This window comes from Pelophylax lessonae (assembly GCF_965119305.1).
Source record: "Pelophylax lessonae genome assembly, chromosome: 8".
NCBI classification, from domain to species: Eukaryota; Metazoa; Chordata; class Amphibia; order Anura; family Ranidae; genus Pelophylax; species Pelophylax lessonae.
Genome location: NC_138775.1, coordinates 277,488,164 through 277,509,136, shown reverse-complemented (window position 1 = coordinate 277,509,136; position 20,973 = coordinate 277,488,164). Strand labels below are relative to the sequence as shown.

At 47.6% G+C, this 20,973-nt stretch overlaps 1 protein-coding gene across 1 annotated transcript in view; it reads right to left on the bottom strand.

Moving 5' to 3' along the window:
* Window positions 1-20,973, bottom strand: part of JAK1 (Janus kinase 1) — a 150,533-nt gene that overhangs the window by 40,047 nt on the left and 89,513 nt on the right. The window contains 3 exon segments of the mRNA XM_082264987.1: window positions 5,124-5,275; window positions 7,924-8,059; window positions 15,173-15,300. Of these exon segments, the coding sequence (XP_082121113.1) occupies window positions 5,124-5,275; window positions 7,924-8,059; window positions 15,173-15,300 (416 nt within the window).

Here is a 20,973-nt window from a genome sequence, read left to right as displayed (position 1 = left end):
ACCCAAAAAAAGGGTCCTGCACCATTTCGGTCCAAATGTGTTACAAATTCAGCCAAACTGTATGGCTGAATTCGCACCGCACAGACATCGCATGTGATCTGCACAGCAATGCGATGCGAATCACATGCGATGTGTGTTTGCACCAGTGTGAACCCATCAGCCTTGCAGCCAAGAGCTGCAGTGCAGATTTGTGTATTCTGCTGTGGGGGAGCTTCCCTCGCTGCCTGAATACAATAGAACCGTGGGAGAATTCCCTGCAATGACATGGTTTGTGGTGATGCCGGAATCTTTTTTTTTTTTTCCCTCTTCAACCCGTTGGTTGGAGAAACAAAAACTGAATGTGTATACGCAGCTTTAGAGCCGGTCCACACTAGCGCGACTTGTCAGGCAACTTGTCAGCCTGACAAGTCGCGCTCCCTCGCGGTCCACTGACCGCTACAGGACCCGTTCTAATAGGAGCGACACTAGTCGCTCCGACTTAGAAAAAGGGTCCTGTACTACTTCGGGGCGACCTTGGAGCGACTTGCATAGACTTCTATTATGTGAAGTCCGTGCAAGTCGCTCCGAAGCCGTGGTGCACGGGAATGCACAAGTCGCCCCCGAAGTAGTACAGAGTCGTGTCGCCCCAGTGTGAACCGACTCTTAGATATAGTTATTCCATTGCAAGTTCTGCCAGCCCTCTTCATGGAGGAACATATACGATGTGCCATAGAGGTATGATGCACAGCTCACCAGCTCTTTGTGTTTTCATTTCTGAGAATTAAAGTACAAGATTGGCTGGGGAGGATAAGCTCCCCAATTCATAAGCTTACTCTTTATGTTGGGGGAAGTGTTAGGCTGGCCATACTTTATACAATTTTCTTGTAGATTTACCAAAACCATATACAAGGAGATCAAACCGAAACAATTTCAATTTGTATGCAATCAGGCAGGCCCCCTTGAACTACATAGTTGAAGTTAAATCTAAAGGAAACTGTACAGAGATTGTATGTATGGCCAGCTTTAGGCTTTGTAATGGTTGAGGAAAGTGGAAAATAGCGCTTGTGACGGTGTTCACCGTCACTTGGAGTGAGGGACAGATACTTGGGGGACGCTAAGAAAATGGTTTGGATAACTTCAAATGGGAGAGTAATATTTATCAACAATATCTATCAAGAACTGTGACGATTTAATCCCACTTTACACTGACACCTAGATGTGTATTCCATGTATTTCAATGAAGGAGACACACAGACTGTCCTTGGCAGACTTGTCCTATTGTCTGTTTTGAGATGGAATGTGTATTGTGTTAAAGTCTACCTGTCCCATTGTTAAACGTTAATGACCCTTTCATTGCTCTGTCCAGATGGCCAGATAATTAGTTCAGGTTAATTCCGTTTCTGTAGACAATTTCCTCTGCATATGATAATGTAAACAGGCAACCCCTGACCTGTGTGTAGTAATTTGATCGGGGGGGAAGGGGTGTGTGCTCATGTGTATATAAATTCTGTGAGACTGTTCAATAAAGAGTTCTACTTCACCCTCAATCGAGAGTCTGTCTCTTATTGGGGGAATCTGCTACAAGGGATTGCTATGCTCTTCATACTCCCTTGAATAATCACTAAACTCTTGTAAGAGCTTGTTCGTGTTCCTATTCCTGCTGCACTCTCTGGGGAAAGAGAGGTTCACCCACTGGAACCTGGAGCCTTGTCGTAGGTCCAGGGTGGGTAGGAAACGGCAAGACCCCAACCAAGCTGCGGCGGTTCATGGGGTCTGAGGTGGTTATGGTGTCTGGTGGAGTGCTTTGAGCCCTCGGGAAGCACAAGGAGCTACCCAGTCGGGGTGCCAATTGATCCATTACAGCGCTGGACCCATAGGTTTATTTTACTGCTATTGTTGTTATCTTAAGGTATTAATGTTGGTGTAAATTATCTGGTTCCTGGGCAAGGCGGCTTCTACACCCCAGAGGATCTCCAGTGTCTCCTTGGCTTGTAGTGTAATGTAAAGAGAGTTGAAATTGAAGGGTCACACCACGTCTAAGATGTCCAGATGCAACTTTATTACAATAAAGGTCAGGGGTACAATTCAAGAAATAGCCACCGCGTTACAGGGGTCTACGTGCCCCCTTCATCAGGGCTTGACTGGCAACCAAGTGGACTAGTAGCATGGTTGCTGCCAAACAAGCTGCCGATTAGGCCTGTGCTTTCAACTCACACTGGAATGAACACAATTGTAGGTCCAGTTCTCTGGTTTTTACTTGGTTGCCAGTTAAGCTGATGAAGGGGGCACGTAGACCGCCGAAAGGTGTTGGATATTTCTTGAATTGTACCCCTGACCTTTAATGAAATAAACAGCGAAATTCCCCAAGTGCTCACTCCATCGGGAATGGTAGGCGTGCTGCTCTCCTCAGATGAGGGATCTCCAAAGACTAGAATCATGAAAGAAAGGAGGCGCAAGCACCTAGTGCATTACCCTTTGACACTTTCTTATAATTTATTGAATGCCAAAAACATACTCACAAACACGAAGATTAAAATCGCATAAAACAAGTCCACCTCATGTGGAAAGGATGTCCCTGTGCTTAGGACCGCTGACGCCTTTCGGGAGGCATGCTCCCTTCCTCAGAGCTCTTTTAATCTTCATGCCTGCGAGTATGTTTTTGGCATTCAATAAATTATAAGAAGGCGTCAAAGGGTAATGCTCTAGGTCAGGGGTACTCAAATGTAAACTTGAAAGGTCCACTTACAAATTTTCCATTCAGTCCGAGGTCCGGAAAAGTGACCGTCAAATTCCAAATACAGAACGCCAACAACAAAAAAAGGCATTCCCCAAAACTTGCCCCCATCCAATGCAGAGCGACCATTGTGCGTGCCCCCATTAATGAAAAGCAACCAGTGTGCATGCCCCCATTAATGCAGAGTGACCATGTGCATGCCCCCATTAATGCAGAGCGACCATGTGCGTGCCCCCATTAATGCAGAGTGACCATGTGTGTGCCCCCATTAATGCAGAGCGACCATGTGTGTGCCCCCATTAATGCAGAGCGTGTCCCCATTAATGCAGAGCGACCATGTGCGTGCCCCCATTAATGCAGAGCGACCATGTGTGTGCCCCCATTAATGCAGAGGGTGTCCCCATTAATGCAGAGCGACCATGTGTGTGCCCCCATTAATGCAGAGCGACCATGTGTGTGCCCCTATTAATGCAGAGCGTGTCCCCATTAATGCAGAGCGACCATGTGCGTGCCCCCATTAATGCAGAGTGACCATGTGCGTGCCCCCATTAATGCAGAGTGACCATGTGCGTGCCCCCATTAATGCAGAGCAACCGTGTGTGTGCCCCCATTAATGCAGAGTGACCAGTGTGTGTGCCCCAAATAATGCAGAGTGACCAGTGTGTGTGCCCTCAATAATGCAGAGTGACCAGTGTGTGTACCCCCAATAATGCAGAGTGACCAGTGTGTGTGCCCTCAATAATGCAGAGCGACCATGTGCGTGCCCTCAATAATGCAGAGCGACCATGTGCGTGCCCCCATTAATGCAGAGTGACCATGTGCGTGCCCCCATTAATGCAGAGTGACCATGTGCGTGCCCCCATTAATGCAGAGCAACCGTGTGTGTGCCCCCATTAATGCAGAGTGACCAGTGTGTGTGCCCCAAATAATGCAGAGTGACCAGTGTGTGTGCCCTCAATAATGCAGAGTGACCAGTGTTTGTGCCCCCAATAATGCAGAGTGACCAGTGTTTGTGCCCCCAATAATGCAGAGTGACCAGTGTTTGTGCCCCCAATAATGCAGAGTGAAAAGTGTGCGTGCCCCCAATAATGCAGAGTGACCAGTGTGTGTGCCCCCAATAATGCAGAGTGACCAGTGTTTGTGCCCCCAATAATGCAGAGTGACCAGTGTTTGTGCCCCCAATAATGCAGAGTGACCAGTGTTTGTGCCCCCAATAATGCAGAGTGACCAGTGTGCGTGCCCCCAATAATGCAGAGTGACCAGTGTTTGTGCCCCCAATAATGCAGAGTGACCAGTGTTTGTGCCCCCAATAATGCAGAGTGACCAGTGTTTGTGCCCCCAATAATGCAGAGTGACCAGTGTTTGTGCCCCCAATAATGCAGAGTGACCAGTGTGCGTGCCCCCAATAATGCAGAGTGACCAGTGTTTGTGCCCCCAATAATGCAGAGTGACCAGTGTTTGTGCCCCCAATAATGCAGAGTGACCAGTGTTTGTGCCCCCAATAATGCAGAGTGACCAGTGTTTGTGCCCCCAATAATGCAGAGTGACCAGTGTTTGTGCCCCCAATAATGCAGTGACCAGTGTTTGTGCCCCCAATAATGCAGTGACCAGTGTTTGTGCCCCCAATAATGCAGTGACCAGTGTTTGTGCCCCCAATAATGCAGTGACCAGTGTGCGTGCCCCCATTAATCTGGACCGCCGAGGTCTGCTTCCTTCTGTCATCAGCGGGGGGGGGGGTTAGAATTGAGAGGATCGGAGTGGCTGTGTTTAGCGCTGCATGATTACAAAAAGCCGAGTACAAGTTCTTCTTACCCGACGGAGAGGATGTCCTACAAAGTCCCGCCTCCTGGACACTGGCTCCTATGATAGACGTCACCAGTGTTCTGTCTATCATAGGTAACAGCCGGCCCAGGAGGCGGGACTTTGTAGGACATCCTCTCCGCCGCAGAAGAACTTGTACTCGGCTTTTTGTAATCATGCAGCGCTAAACACAGCCAGTCCGATCCTCCCGATCCTCTCCATTCTGTCCCCCGCTGAGACAGAAGGAAGCAGACCGCTTCGGCGGTCCAGATTTTAATCCGTGTGGGTCCGGAGGCGGCCCGGAGTCCGCCTATTGAGGACCCCGGCTCTAGGTGCTTGCGCCTCCTTTCTTTCATGTTTTTAATTAAATAAAGTTGCATCTGGACTTAGCAGTGGTGTGGCGCTTACATTTCAACCCTTCTCAGGCTTTGTAATGGCCATGGAACTGGGAATTCTGGTTAAAAGGCCTCACACCCCCAGGTGGTCTAAGCAGCCAACATATGATTTAACTTGATGGTAAAAACCTAAATTATCAGCTCTGAATTGGAGATATTCTTTAACCCATATGACATCAAGCAACATCGCACCGGGGAAAACAGGTCACCAATACCTCTGCCAGGGTCTTGTCCTTTAGGGGAATCTCTCCATTGAAGCAGATCTCCCACAATGTGGTTCCAAAGCTCCATTTATCAGCAGCTACACTCAAGGCTCGGGAATCTTCCACACACTCCGGTGCAAGCCACGGAATTCTTTCCACACGCTCTAGGGTTAAAAAAAAAAAAAAAAAAAAAAGAAATAAATGAGGACTAAGGCACCCATTTATAACAAGGAGCAGAAATCTCTATACTATATACTTTGTAGGTCACGCTGCTGCCTACATTATACAGTTCATTCATAAAATAAAGCCCACGCTGTGGATCCTGCACGGTCTCAAGTTTTCTCTGCTTATCTATCTCAGGAAACAGGACTCCATAATTGGAGGAAAGGCTGGTCATATGACGTTGAATCATTTCAGCAGCACTCTGGTAGGTTTGTAGTGTTCAAACCAATGAAACATGCACAATTATAAAGCAGCACTCACTGTGTTTTATAAAGTCTTGTTCACATGGGCGTAGTCAAGTGTACACCCGTGCGAGGGCCATGCATGCCCGCATGGGGATGCACGGGTGTTCTGTGCATCCCTGCGCAGGCAGTCCCATTCATGTCAACTGGCTGCACAGACATGTACAGGGATATGCACCGATGTCAAATGTGTCCACTCAGCCGCTGCATCCCAACTGCGGGCAAACACGGCTCTTGCATATAACATGCTTAAAGCGGAGCTCCAATTGTTTTTGTGTTCATTCAAAGTCAGCAGCTACAAAAACTGTACCTGATGACTTTTAATAAAACACACACCCACCTGTCCCACGATCCAGGGATGTGCCCACCTTTTCTTTCTGGCATCTCAACTCTGAGCACCCGGCTGGGACAGCTTGTGGCTGCAAAGTGGGGTACCCACTGCACATGCGCATGTCGTGCTACGCCACTTGGTCGGGCAGTCTTCTGGGACCTGCAACGTCTCCCAGAAAACTGCACGAAGGGAGGCGGGGGGGGGGGGGGGGGGGGAGAACTTCAGCTCAGATCGCCTAGGCAATTAGAGCGAAAGTTGGAGGGGGTACCTGTCAAAACTAGGGGAGGAGTGTAGGAGTACTTAAAGTGGTTGTAAACTTCCATCGATTATTTGTACCTATAGGTAAGCCTATAATAAGGCTTACCTATAGGTACCGTAAATCATTCCTAAACGTGCACAGATAAAGAGATATTTAGTGTAAATGCAGCCGATGAAGTCATCCGCACATGCGCTCTGCAGGAAAGGCCACCCGTGCCATTTCTTCAGAGCCCTGTGCCGTGACCGGTGGCTCCCACGCGCATGCACAGGAGTGACGTCACTTGGCCTCGGGCCAGTCACACAGCCGGAGTCTTCGGACCCGGAAGGAAGATGGGTTAAGATGGATGTGGCTTCCAGTGGGGACAAAGCATCGGTGGAGGGCTTCGTTTGCAGGCAAATTTCACATAACGTGCTAGTATGCAATGCATATGCCTTTACTTTGCAGGCCAGAAAAAAAAAAAAGGCAGCGGTTTACATCCTCTTTAAAGCAGAACAACTTCTTTTGGGTGGCGCTCCGCTTTAAGTACACCTGTGTGTACGAAGCCAAAAAGAAAAAAAGCTTGTCACAGTGTGCATTACAAGCTGAAGCAAGTCAGAGCCCCCATCCATGTGCAGGCAGTTCCACTCATGTCGCTTGGGATACAGCCGATACGCTCAATTTGACATCTGTGTTGGTGCCCGGCCTCAAACTCGCACTGTCTGCATTCAGGCACACGCAGGGAAGCTTTCCGAGACTCTGCAGCATCTGAGTTCTGATCCCACTCTGACCTCCACGTCAATTCACATCCTTCAGCAAGCTTAGCTCTTTAACCACTTGCCGACCGCCCGCCGTAGTTTTACTGCAGCAGGCTGGCTCGGCAGCGCGAATCGACGTAGGGGTAGGTCGGTTCGCAGGAGTGGTGCTGGAGGGCAAAAGCGCGCCACTGGAAGCATGCTCCCGCCGCCACTAGGCAGCGAGGATGCAGATCAATGGAACCGGCAGGCCGCGATTGCCACCAGGCACCCGCGATCGCTCCCCGCTGAGAGAGAGAAGGATGGTCAGCTGAACCATTGTTCTCTCTGAAATGATCATAGAGCGCCTGTGATCCTGCTATATAGGAACACAGGTCTCTCTAATCATTTCACAAGTTCCTCCCCCCCCCCCCACAGTTAGAAAACACTTCCCTAGGCTCCACATTAACCCTTTGATCACCTTTAGGTTAACCCCTAAAGAAAAATGACAAATCTTTCCCCTAGTTTGTAGACGCGATAACTTTTGCGCAAACCAATTAAAATACGCCTATTGCGATTTGTTTTACCAGAAATATGTAGCAGAATACAAATTGGCCTAAAAGGATGACAAATTTAGATATTTACATTTTTTTTGGGAATGTTATATAGCAGAATGTGAAAAATATTGTTTTTTTCCCCTCGGAATTGTCCCTCTTTTTTTGATTATACCGCAAAAAAATTAAAAATCTCACAGGTGATCAAATATCACCAAAAGAACGCTCTATTTGTAGGAAAAAAAGGGCATCAATTTTTTTTTTTTTTTTTTTTTTTTTTTAGGTACAGTGTCGCTCGGCCGCACAATTTTCCGTTTAATGCAGTGCGGAATCGCAAAAAATGGCCTGGTCATTAAGGAGAAAAATCCTTCCGGTTCAGAACTGGTTAAACAAGGCAGGATCAATGGAAGAAGGGTGTGTGCTTAATTTATTTATTTTTTTGAAGGGCAGAATTTTTTGCAGTTGTTCTATGAGACGGACTGCTGCTCTCTTACCTTGGCGGGTCAGCACAGTTATAGGAATCCCAGGGTCACTGAGCTTGATGAAGGGGCCACAGTCATTCTCTATCCCTTCTCTGGCCAGCAGAATGTTCTTGGTGCAGACATTCCCGTGTACCAAGTCCTTATCTTCCTGCAGAAGAAAACATGACATGGAACAATAAGGGACAGTAAACAGAGCATTCCAAATAAATCAAATGAGGTGTAACAGGTGGGTTTATAAAATTTTGGACATTTTACTATCATCTAAAACCAACATTCTAGGAAATGTACTCCGTTACCTTGATGTTTTTTTATTTTTTTTTTTATTTGCATTTTAAGCTGCAGTGAAGGCTGCAAATCTATTGGTTTGCAGCCGAGGTGAGGGTGTGTATTTATTTCATTTCATTTGTGAATAGTATTCTTTTAGGGGTTAATAAATATTGCATTTTAATTGCATTACTGCGCTATGATAGCGCCTTTATTCCCCTTTGGTGTACTGAATGAGCTGCTCTCTGCATTACTAAGTGGAGGAGATGGATAGGTGTCCAATTCTGGTGCAGTCCCTGACCCGGGTTGTTGGGAAAGTTTGAGTAGATCTTACCCAAGTGTGGGTCAATATTTGAGGCAAGTGCCAGCATGGTGGTGGTACACAGTGGTGCAGCACCAGGATAAAAATAAATTTAAGGAACACTTTTTAATCAGAGTATAGCATCAAGTCAATTAAACTCCTGGGATATTGATCTGGTCAGTTAAGTAGCAGAGGGGGTTGTTAATAAGTTTCAGATGCTTTAGTGTTAATGAAATTAATAGGTGCACTAGATGGACAACAATGAGACAACCCCCTAAAACAGGAATGGTTTTACTTGTGGAGGCCACTGACATTTTTTTTCCCTACTCTTTTTTCTGACTGTTTTCACTAGTTTTGCAATTGGCTAGGGTCAGTGTCACTACTGGTAGCATGAGGCGATACCTGGACCCTGTAGAGGTAGCACAGGCAGTCCAACTCCTCCAGGATGGCACATCAAATTACGTACCATTGCCAGAAGGTTCTCTGTGTCTCCCAGCACAGTCTCAAGAGCATGGAGGAGATTCCAGGAGACAGGCAGTTACTCTAGGAGAGCTGGACAGGGCCGTAGAAGGTCCTTTACCCATCAGCAGGACCCGTATCCAGTGGCGTAGCGTGGGGGGTGCAGGCCGCACCGGGCGCAACATCTGGGGGGGGCGCATCCACAGAATCACTCGGTCTGACTCTGACATACACAGTTCACACACTGTCTGCGGCTGCCTTCATCTTTAGGCTGGGAGATGTCCAGCGTGACCGCCCTATGGCTGAAAAAGGCAGGTCAGGGCGGGGCTGGACTGTGCCTCACCTGTCCATTGGTGTAGGGTGGGGTGGCGTTGCAAGCCGGATCCTCCTCCTGGCCAATCAGGAAGCAGGTCCGATACCCGCTTCCTGATTGGCCGAAAGGCGAACTCATGCCATTGGCTGAGGAGGAGGGGGGAGGACTCGAGGAGACGCGGGGAACTGAGGAGAAGCCGCCGCTGCAGGTAAGTCTCTCTGCATTGAAAGGGGGCACGCTGGTCTGTCTGCATTGAAAGGGGGCACACTGGTCATTCTGCATTGAATGGGGGCACACTGGTCTCTCTGCATTGAAAGTGGGCATGATGATCTCTCTGCATTGAAAGGGGGCACGCTGGTCATTCTGCATTGAAAGGGGCCACGCTGGTCATTCTGCATTGAAAGGGGCCACGCTGGTCATTCTGCATTGAAAGGGGCCACGCTGGTCATTCTGCATTGAAAGGGGGCAAGCTGGTCATTCTGCATTGAATGGGGGCATGCTGGTCTCTCTGCATTGAAAGGGGGCACACTGGTCATTCTGCATTGAATGGGGGCACGCTGATCTCTCTGCATTGAAAGGGGGCACGCTGGTCATTCTGTTTGAAAGGGGGCATGCTGGTTTCTCTGCATTGAAATGGGGCACACTGGTCATTCTGCATTGAAAGGGGCATGCTGGTCATTCTGCATTGAAAGGGGGCATGCTGGTCATTCTGCATTGAAAGGGGGCACGCTGGTCTCTCTGCATTGAATGGGGGCACGCTGGTCATTCTGCATTGAAAGGGGACACGGTGGTCATTCTGCATTGAAAGGGGGCACGCTGGTCATTCTGCATTGAAAGGGGGCACGCTGGTCTCTCTGCATTAAAAGGGGGCACGCTGGTCATTCTGCATTAAAAGGGGGCAAGCTGGTCATTCTGCATTGAAAGGGGGCAAGCTGGTCATTCTGCATTGAAAGGGGGCACGCTGGTCATTCTGCATTGAAAGGGGGCACGCTGGTCATTCTGCATTGAAAGGGGGCACGCTGGTCATTCTGCATTGAAAGGGGGCACGCTGGTCATTCTGCATTGAAAGGGGGCACGCTGGTCATTTTGCATTGAAAGGGGGCACGCTGGTCTCTCTGCATTGAAAGGGGGCACGCTGGTCTCTCTGCATTGAAAGGGGGCACGCTGGTCATTCTGCATTGAAAGGGGGCATGCTGGTCATTCTGCATTGAAAGGGGGCACGCTGGTCATTCTGCATTGAAAGGGGGCACGCTGGTCATTCTGCATTGAAAGGGGGCACGCTGGTCATTCAAACTTGTATTTAGATGCATTTTACTTTAATTACATCAGTATTTTCATAACAAACAATACAATACATGTGCTTAGGGGGTAAGGGTTTCTTTAACTAACCTAGTGGAAGAGAGTCGAGTGCTAAAATCCTGCGGGTTAGGGGGCGCAAATTACTTGCCTTGCCCCGGGTGCTGACAACCCACGCTACGCCACTGCCCGTATCTGCTCCTTTGTGCAAGGAGGAACAGGATTTGCACTGCCAGAGCCCTGCAAAATGACCTCCAGCAGGCCACTGGTGTGAATGTCTCTGAACAAACAATCAGAAAGACTTCATGAGGGTGGCCTGAGGGCCCGGCCTCCTCTAGTGGGCCCTGTGATCACTGCCCGGCACTGTGGAGCTCGACTGGCATTTTCCATTGAACAGAAGCATTCTGCTGGCGCCCTGTACTTTTCACAGATAAGGGCAAGTTCACCCTGAGCACATGGCAGATCTGAAAGGGTCTGGAGAAGCCGCGGAGAATGTTATGCTGCCTGTAACATCGTTCAGCGTGACCGGTTTGGTGGTGGGTCAGGGATGGTCTGGGGAGGCGTATCCATGGAGGAACGCACAGACCTCTACAGGCTAGACAATGGCACCCTGACTGCCATTAGGTATTGGGATGAAATCTTTGGACCCATGGTGAGACCCTACACTGGTGCAGTGGGTCCTGGGTTCCTCCTGTTGCATAACAATGCCCGTCCTCGTGTAGTGAGAGTATGCAGCCAGTTCCTGGAGGATGAAGGAATTAATACCATTAAATGGCCCCCACGCTCGTCTGAGCTAAATCCAATAGAAAACCTCTGGGACATTCTGTTTCGGTCCATCTAACGCCACCAGGTTGCACCTCAGTCTTTTTAGAAGCTCAGTGATGCCCTGGTCCAGATCTGGGAGGAAATTCCCCAGGACACCATCCGTCGTCTCAACATCGGGCCATGCTCCTAATGTCGGGCATGCATACAAGGTGTGTCTTTGAATTCAGCCCTCTGTAGGGTGAATTTTCATTTCCATCAAAAGAGGTTACATTCTTTCCTTCCCAACGTATTACCCAGTCCATACCAGTATAGATATCCAGCATGATATTTTTCCACATTGAGATCTGATGTGTTATCAAATTTTTTTGAGCAGTGTATTTTTTTTATGTATATAAAATAATGCAATTCTCTTATGTTGCACATACGAGTCATACTTGTACTTATTTGTTGTGCAGCACTTTGACAGGACTATTTTATTTGGTTTTTATTTCTGCAATCTTTACATTTTTTTATTGCGGTCACCAGGAATGTATATCTCACTTGTGACAGCAATAGGCAGTGACAGGTACTCTTTATGGAGATATCTAGGATCTTTTAGACCCCAGATGTCCCCTCTGTCCTAAAAGCATCTCTGTCTAAGATTTGTGATGAAATGCTTTCAAGATTTAAAAAATGGTGCGGTTTTCTTCCCGGGGAAACCGGAAGGGACAATAATATTTGTCGCTTTCGGTTTCCAATACCAGCTCATTGGAGACCTTCTGGTCCTTCATGAGCTCTATGGTAAGCCGGCTTCAGTTCTAGGTTCTCCGGTGGCTGGGTGGATGGGTGGGAAGATGGATGGGTGGGGAAGATGGATGGGTGGGTGGATGGGTGGGAAGATGGATGGGTGGGGAAGATGGATGGGTGGGTGGATGGATGGATGGATGGGTGGGTGGGTGGATGGATGGGTGGGTGGGTGGGTGGATGGATGGATGGATGGGTGGGTGGGCGGGCGGGAAGTTGGATGGGCGGGCGGGAGGGCAGATGGGCGGGCAGATGGGTGGATGGATGGGCAGGCGGGCAGATGGGTGGATGGATGGGCAGGCGGGCAGATGGGTGGATGGATGGGCGGGCAGATGGATTGGCGGGCGGATGTATTGGCGGGCGGATGGCTGATTCAACCCCTTCCAGCACCTGTAAAAGCAATCCAGTTGGTAATTAGCCACTAGGATGGCTTTTACAAAAAAGTTGATCGCCTCCTGGAGACAATACTGGGATGGCGCCTGTAGCTGCAGGCATTCTCCCAGTATGCCACTTAAAACCTGCAATGTAATGTATGGTTAGGCGGACTTCAAGCGGATATTACACTGCAAGAGATAACACACAATTGCCTGCCAGATCCCAGAATTTCATCATATCTTATAAGAGAAATGTTTTCATTGTAAATGTATCAGACTGCATAAAAAATGAACATCCTAACTGTAAATCTGTGCCCACAGAGTAGACCAAGGCTGACTGGAAAAGCCATCTCCCAGTGCTGGGAATCTTGTGTAAACACACATCTAATGGATGACATGCAGAGAGATTATTTGCTTTCTGTTCATCTCTCAGGAACGATGTCTGATATAGCAGCAGCTGTCAGCTTGCCCGGCCGGAGATGAGAAGTAATTGATAGATGGGATAGTAATGAACTGCCGCTAATTGAGGTTACCGCATTTCATCAGTGATTTAATACAGCCATTTTAGCAATAAACTGCTATTATTATGGGAAGTCAACCCTGCGCACTGAAAATTAATAGCGTTATTGATTTCTCTCGCTTACTAAACCATTTATTTCCTGCACAATATACAGCCATAATATGAGCAGTAAAATACCTACTTTGGGAAGACGGTCCTGCGGCCACCCCCCTGGTTGGAGGACTGCAAGACCCTCAAGCACTGATGGGGCAAAGTCCTTTAGCCCTATAGGTGCAAAGTGTGTACCACCATGTCTTGCAATCTGCTCACAAACGTTAGCAGTGTTTGGTATTATTCCTGTCCGTTAAAACATATCTAAAAGAGCAAACTTACTTTTTTTTGTTCTGAATAAGTAAGGAGAGGTTAGAACTGTGGTCAGGAGATCATCCACCTGCCTCTCCACTTCAGCCAATCAGAGGAAACCTTGGATTGATAAAATTATAAGGCTTCCAGTTAATGGCTGAGAGTAGCACTCAGCCTGACTCGATTTTATTCTGGCAGCAGATGGGAAGTCCCTGTACCACAGCGCTGTATATTGTATGTAGCTGATAATAAATACAATATACAGAACTGACATTATTGCATCAATTAGTAAAGGAAATAGCTGGCCCAAACACATTTAAAGCAGTGGTCTCCAAACTGTGGCCCAGAGGCCAGATGTGGCCCTTTGCATGCCTTTATCTGGCCCTTGGGTTACTATTCCTGTCACTGACAGTGGGGCACTATTCCTGCCACTGACCCCCAACGATGGGGCACTATTCCTGCCACTGACCCCCAACGATGGGGCACTATTCCTGCCACTGACCCCCAACGATGGGGCACTATTCCTGCCACTGACCCCAGCGATGAGCCACTATGCTACTGACCCCAGCAATGGGCCACTATTCCTGCTAATGACACCAGCAATGGGCCACTATTCCTGCTACTGACACCAGCAATGGGGCACTATTCCTGCTACTGACACCAGCAATGGGCCACTATTCCTGCTAATGACACCAGCAATGGGGAACTATTCCTGCTACTGACACCAGCAATGGGGCACTATTCCTGCTACTGACACCAGCAATGGGGCACTATTCCTGCTACTGACACCAGCAATGGGGCACTATTCCTGCTACTGACACCAGCAATGGGGCACTATTCCTGCCACTGACCCCCCCAATGATGGGGCACTATTCATGCCACTGACCCCCCCCAACGATGGGGCACTATTCATGCCACTGACCCCCCAACGATGGGGCACTATCCCTGCCACTGACCCCCAACGATTGGGCACTATCCCTGCCACTGACCCCCAACGATGGGGCACTATCCCTGCCACTGACCCCCAACGATGGGGCACTATCCCTGCAACTGACCCCCAACGATGGGGCACTATCCCTGCCACTGACCCCCAACGATGGGGCACTATCCCTGCCACTGACCCCCAACGATGGGGCACTATCCCTGCCACTGACCCCCAACGACGGGGCACTATTCCTGCCACTGACCCCCAACGACGGGGCACTATTCCTGCCACTGACACCCAACGATGGGGCACTATTCCTGCCACTGACACCCAACGATGGGGCACTATTCCTGCCACTGACACCCAACGATGGGGCACTATTCCTGCCACTGACACCCAATGATGGGCCACTATTCCTGCTACTGACACCAGCAATGGGGCACTATTCCTGCTACTGACACCAGCAACGGGGCACTATTCCTCCCACTGACACCAGCAATGGGGCATTATTTCTGCTACTGACACCAGTAATAGGATAATATACCTCCCACTAATACCAATGATGGGGCACCATTCCTTTCGATGATGGGTCACTATTTCGTACCACTAATACCAATGATGGGGCACGATTCTGCCTCCTACTGATCACAGGCAATATTTTTGACTCCCGCTGGCCCTCCTAAAGTATGAAGGACAGTAAACTGGCTCTGTTTAAAAAGTTTGGAGACCCTGGATTTAAAGTAAAAGTAAATATTGAGTTAGGCTCTAAAGATAGGAAATAACGTATGAACTGAAATGAGGATAAAAGAGCAGCTGGTTTAGCGGCAAAAGAATACTGCCAGGGGTTCTCACCGTACCACAAGTAATCCAGAAAAAAAAAAAGTATTGTTTTAACAACATTGCTATTGTTTTAACTCACCAAGTAACTTAGTGCGCTCGCCAGCTGTTTGGCCACCTGAAACTTCCATGGCGTTGTGAGACAGTCACTTCTGCGATGCATAAACAGATCCAGAGGACCAAAGTCCACAAATTCTTCCACCATGATGTCTAAAATAAAATACATAGTCTGTTCATAGATGCGTATGCACATTTTTAAAATGTTTATTTTGAGTATAATTAATTATATACAGGCATAGGAAAGCAAAGTCACTAGAACAGCGATTTATAAAATCTATTTTTTTTTTCAATAAAAGCTTTATTGAACAGCCATAATAAACATGTACAGTATTAACAATAGCAATATAACATCTTTGATATAACTGTACAACAGGTACAAATATTACATCGTCATATATGTGTATATATATATATATATATATATAAAATCTATTAAGAGAATGGCTACATACAGCAATCCAGAAAAGAGATGTAGATATTATATCTCTTCCATAAGCAATTTCCTTTCTAATGAATGAACCATGAACATCACAAACATTGGATATTAACGAGACTGTCGCCAGATCATTCATTTCAACAACAGTCTTCCCATAAGATTATATGAGCATGTAACCCATTTTTAGGTTCTTTACTTGTAAAAACCTCCCTTGTGCCGACATCCAGAAGCCCTGAGACTGCTGCTGGGTGCCGCCATCTTTAATGTGATTTCAGCAGCCCAAAGCAGACTCAGTGCTGTCACTGAAGTGACTCAAGGAACCCTTGAAATAAATTTCAGGTCTCTGGGAACCCATGCTAAAAATTAAAAATCTTTAACTCCTGACACAATGTGACAGTCTATGGGAAGAATGCTCCTTACTCTTCTCATCATTGGGAAGAATTCCCCCTTACAGATAGCTAAAAGGAACAATGGTGTCATTGGGAACTTTTCTGAGAGGCAGAAATTGCTCATTTCTCAAGGAACCCTGGTTGAGAAACCCTGACCTATAGTATCCACCTTCACTACTCCTCCAGAAATAGTCAGACATGAATGTCTGTTGATTCACAATCCTCAGACTTTTACACCGCATTCACACTGAAGCGGCACGACTACGGGGGGGGGGCGACCTGTGAAGTCGCGTGCAGCGCGACTTCGGCACGATTTGCACGGACTTCATAAAATTAATGTCTATGCAAGTCGCTCCAAAGTAGTACAGGACCCTTTTTCTAAGTCGGAGCGACTTGTGTCGCTCCTATTAGAACCGTTCCTGTACTACTCAATGGACCGCGACGGTGCGCGACTTGTCAGGCTGACCAAGTCGTATTAGTGTGAATGGACTCTTAGGGTCCATTCAAACCTTGGTGTCCTGGTGCGTTTTTTCCCCACACATTACCATGCTTTACAAGCATCTCACTCAAGTTAACCCTTTTGCTGCCACAGATGTGGGAAACTGTCAAGCCCACTGTCAGCTGAAAGCAATTGGGCAGCTGTACAGCCGTCTGATCACTTCCATGGACCCCTGGTAGTATGGCCCAAACCAGCGCACACTGGGTAACAAACAATGTTGTGGTTTCACATTCATGTACAATTTTTTTTTTGTTTCAAACTTTTATTTAAAATATAAAACATAACAAATATTACTACAGAGTACAATAGTAAACCGGTGGAACATAAGTCCCCGTTCACACTAAGGCGACCTGTGAGGCGACCTGGTCGCCTCACAGGTCGCCGTAGGTCGCCTCCCATAGGGAAGCTGCGGACCCGTTCTAATAGGAGCGACACAAGTCGCTCCGACTTAGAAAAAGGGTCCGGAGCTTCTTTGGGGCGACCCGGAGCGACCTGCATAGACTTCAATGTTATGAAGTCCGTGGCGGCCGCTCGGAGGTCGCGGTGCGAAGTAGCGTCGCTTGTATGTGAACGGGGCCTAAGTGAGTCGACAAAACCGTGATTACAAGGTAAAACGAAAATAAAACATGTTAACATATGGAGCCAAAGGTCAGAGTTAAGCCCTGTAAGCGTCATATCACCTGGGGGGCTAAGGGGAAATACCCTTTCAGTTAATTTTGACCTCAAATTCATGGTGTAACCTAGCGAATGTGTTTTCGACAGAAGCGTCATCGTACAGGGGGAATTCGAGTGTGGGACAAGGATAAGGATGATGGGAGCTCATTCATCATCAGGTGTATATTGGGTGGTTCCAGAGTTTCCGAAGGGTCTCATTACTTCAAAACAATTGTGAGTGTTGTCTCAGTATAATATGGTTGGTGTTTAAGTTGTGAATCATGTACAATTTTAAGGCTTGACATGTTTGGTATCAAATTACTTGGTAACAACCTCATCTTTTAAAAATTTACCAAAAACTGGGTAATTATGCAAGTCCTAAAATTAACCTAAATGTATGGTTTACTGAAAATGTGTGCTTGATAAAACGTTGCATTAATATGCAACATAAAAGATTGGAACTACTACCATTTTATTCTTCAGGGTCACCGCTTTCTGAAAATACTGGATTTTTTTTTTCAACGTGTGTGTGAAAAGGGAGATTGGTCAAGGTCTTTTTGGAACCTAGGTCAGCTGACCAGCATTTTAACCACAGCACACGTCTGAGGATCACTGCTAACTTAGATGCATGCCCTAATAGGGGAGTAGTGTCCAAGGCTGCGTCACAGATAAACCGTAGCCCTTGTATGATCTGTTCCATCAAATCAGATGTCTCCTGGGGAATATCTTTTCCCCTAAGATCTTGGCGTACCATTTTCGCCCATTCCGTAAGTGTCTGGGAAACTAGACCAATAACGATTACTGGTCTAAATGCTGACCCTATCAGAGAAAAGATGGTGCGGGACTCTGCTTCTATCTTTCGATCCACCGGATCCTTAAAGGACGAAGTGTCCTCCACTGGAATAACCGTGGCTTTATTCAGCCTGGAAATAGGCGGATCCACGATTGGTGGTACCGTCCATTTCTTAATGATGGATTCCTCAAACGGATAGCGTCTAGCAATACGCTTGGAAATAGTAAAGGTACGCTTAGAATGTTCCCATTCTCCTTTAATCTGATTACCAAAACATTTAGGTACAGGAAAAGCCTTCGCCGTCTTGATGGGCTTATTAGTACCAAAAGGCATCTCTGTTTCAGTTGCCTCTGCCGGTAAAGCCTCAAGTTTTAAGGTTTCTTGCACTGCCACAACTAGTGCGTCCACCAATGCTTCTTCCTGAATAATAGCAAGAGAAGAAGCGTCCTCCTCACTTTCTGAGGGGGCTTTACCTGGGATAGCAACCCTTGCAGAGGAACCTGCAACTGCCGTGACCATCTCTGAATCAGAGTCAGAGGTGTCAGATAGTATAGGGGTAGGCGGGGGTCGCTTCCTTGACCCCCGTCCCTGACAGGCCGCCTCCACCCGAGCCACCATAGACTCCAAAATTGCTGTAAATGACTCTATACTCTGTGCACCGGCGGGTCCCGAGGCCCCCTCGAGGGAAACAGGTGGGGGAATATGTGTGGCAGGGTCCATGATAACTCCAGTTACTTCCTGGATAATATAATTCAAAAGTAAAGAAAAAAACTTTTTTTTTTTTTTTTTCTGACCCCCAGCGCCACAAAAAGCCCCTTAGTGTTACCTGCTAGCTATCGATCGAGAGAGAGAGAGATAGACCCCCAGGCTCACCACTTGATGCTCAGAGTTAAACTGCAACAGCTTACAGCGCTGTCTTGACAAACAGGAAGTCTTTTGGCTGGCTGCCCAGGAAGAAAGGAGGCGGCTCCGCCCCTCTGCACGCCTTCCGGCGCCTCCCCCAAGCTCCACGAGGTGTAGGATCACCTCAAACATGGCCGCCCCCATGCTGGAGACACGAGGCTACGCCAAAATGGCGGCTCGTGCGATCCTGCTGAATGGCGGTGTGCTGCAGGGCACACAACACTGTCTCTGCCTGGGGATATGGCGTGGTTGGCGGTATCGGCCCCTGGCGGACCGCATGGCCGTTCGGGAGGCCTGCTAATAGCTGGAGATCTGATTTGGAAGGCAGTCTACATGTCCGTGGCTTCTGACTGGTAGGTAGCTTATACTTAACCCATAAGATTCCCAGAATGCCACAGATTACATCTTTTAAACATGTATACAATAGATTGTTAGCTCCCAAACCAAGCCTCCTGGCTTTTTTGTACACAAAAAATCACACAAAGTAGGAGGATCTGTGACATGTTATAGGACAGAAAGGACTCTTTCTTACCATACAGAGAGGGGCCCGCGTTCACCACAAAACCCGTCAGGGGGAAAGGGGGAACATACTACTCACCATACCGGAACCAGGCGGGCACCAACTCCTGACAGTACCCCTCTCCACCGGGGCGGGAGGGCTGTCGACCGATACGAACGCCGTGACTCATGGTCTTTGGCGTTTCAGCGAGACGTTTAACTCGCGGGTTCAGTCCTTTTAACGGGACTTTGTCGCGGCCGACCCAGCGCGGAGCTATGGCCTGCACGCGCACGTAGGCTGAACTTGGGTGACCACCGGATCTCAACATCCAGCCCGTCGCCCAGTTCAGCTTTCTTGCTTGAAGATCTCACAGGAACACTGGAGAAAAAGCTGTCTAAAAAAAATCCTTTAAGAAAAAATTCTTGCCAGGACCTAAGATCCCAGCAAGGTGTCTAGGACCTTACTCCTAACTAGACAGAAAATAACTGATTTGCTGAGGCAGAGAGAGAGAGGATATACCCTCTGGGACTGCCCCTAGGGTGTGGCCAGAGCTTTTTAATTTCCTGTCTAGTCCTGCTCCTGCGGAGGTAACATAACCCGAAGGTGGTGTATCACCGAGGACTACGTCTGTCGATGAGCGCTAGAGAAATATATATTTATTTATTTATTTTTACTAGTATTGGCGGCTATCAGCAACTTATAGCGGGACTGTGATATTGCGGCAGACAATTTGGACACTAACAAACTTTTTGTAGACCAGTAACATTATTACAGTGATCAGTGCTACAAAATTTGTACTGTCACTGTACTAATGACACTGGCTGGGAGAGGGGTTATCAGGGGCAATCAAATGGTTAAATGTGTTCCTAGCCAGTGCTTGTGTACTGTGTGGGTGTTGTTTTTACTAAGGGATGGCATAAACCCATGTCCCTGCAAAAACCCAGGATGAATGCCTTCCCTACTGGCAGAATGGCAATCTGCCTTGTTTACAGAGGCAGATCGCCATTTTGTCTGTGTACTAAACAAATTGGCAGGTGCTGGCGGACATCGAGTCTGCCGTACCGTTTGATCACAGCGGGAGTGAGCCACCGCCGGCACGCATGAGTTCTACCTGGGAGAGCTGTATCACACATTATAATATATATATATATATATATATATATATATATATATATATATATATATATATATATATATATATATATATATATATATATATATATATATATAGATATATACACACGCATACATACATATACACACATGATCTGACGCACAGCTGCTAAAACTGCTATAGGGTTGTCAGCAAGTGGTGGACAGTCAATGACCAGGATAATGAGAAAATATTGTGCTAAAAAGCTCAGCCACTCTTCTCCATCCCACCTTAGCTCACCAACGATGACTCAATGATAGCATCATCGCTGCAGTCTGCTATGCTACATTGCACAGATCAATCCTACCTACCCTCTAGGTCAGTGATCTCCAAACTGTGGCCCGGATGTGGCTCTTTGCTTACCTTTAACTGGCCTTTGGGACACACTTCCCCCTACAGATACGAGGCACTATTCCTCCCTCTGACACCCAACAATGGGGTATTATTCCTCCCATTGACACCAATGTTGGAGCAATATTTCCTCCTCTGACACCAAT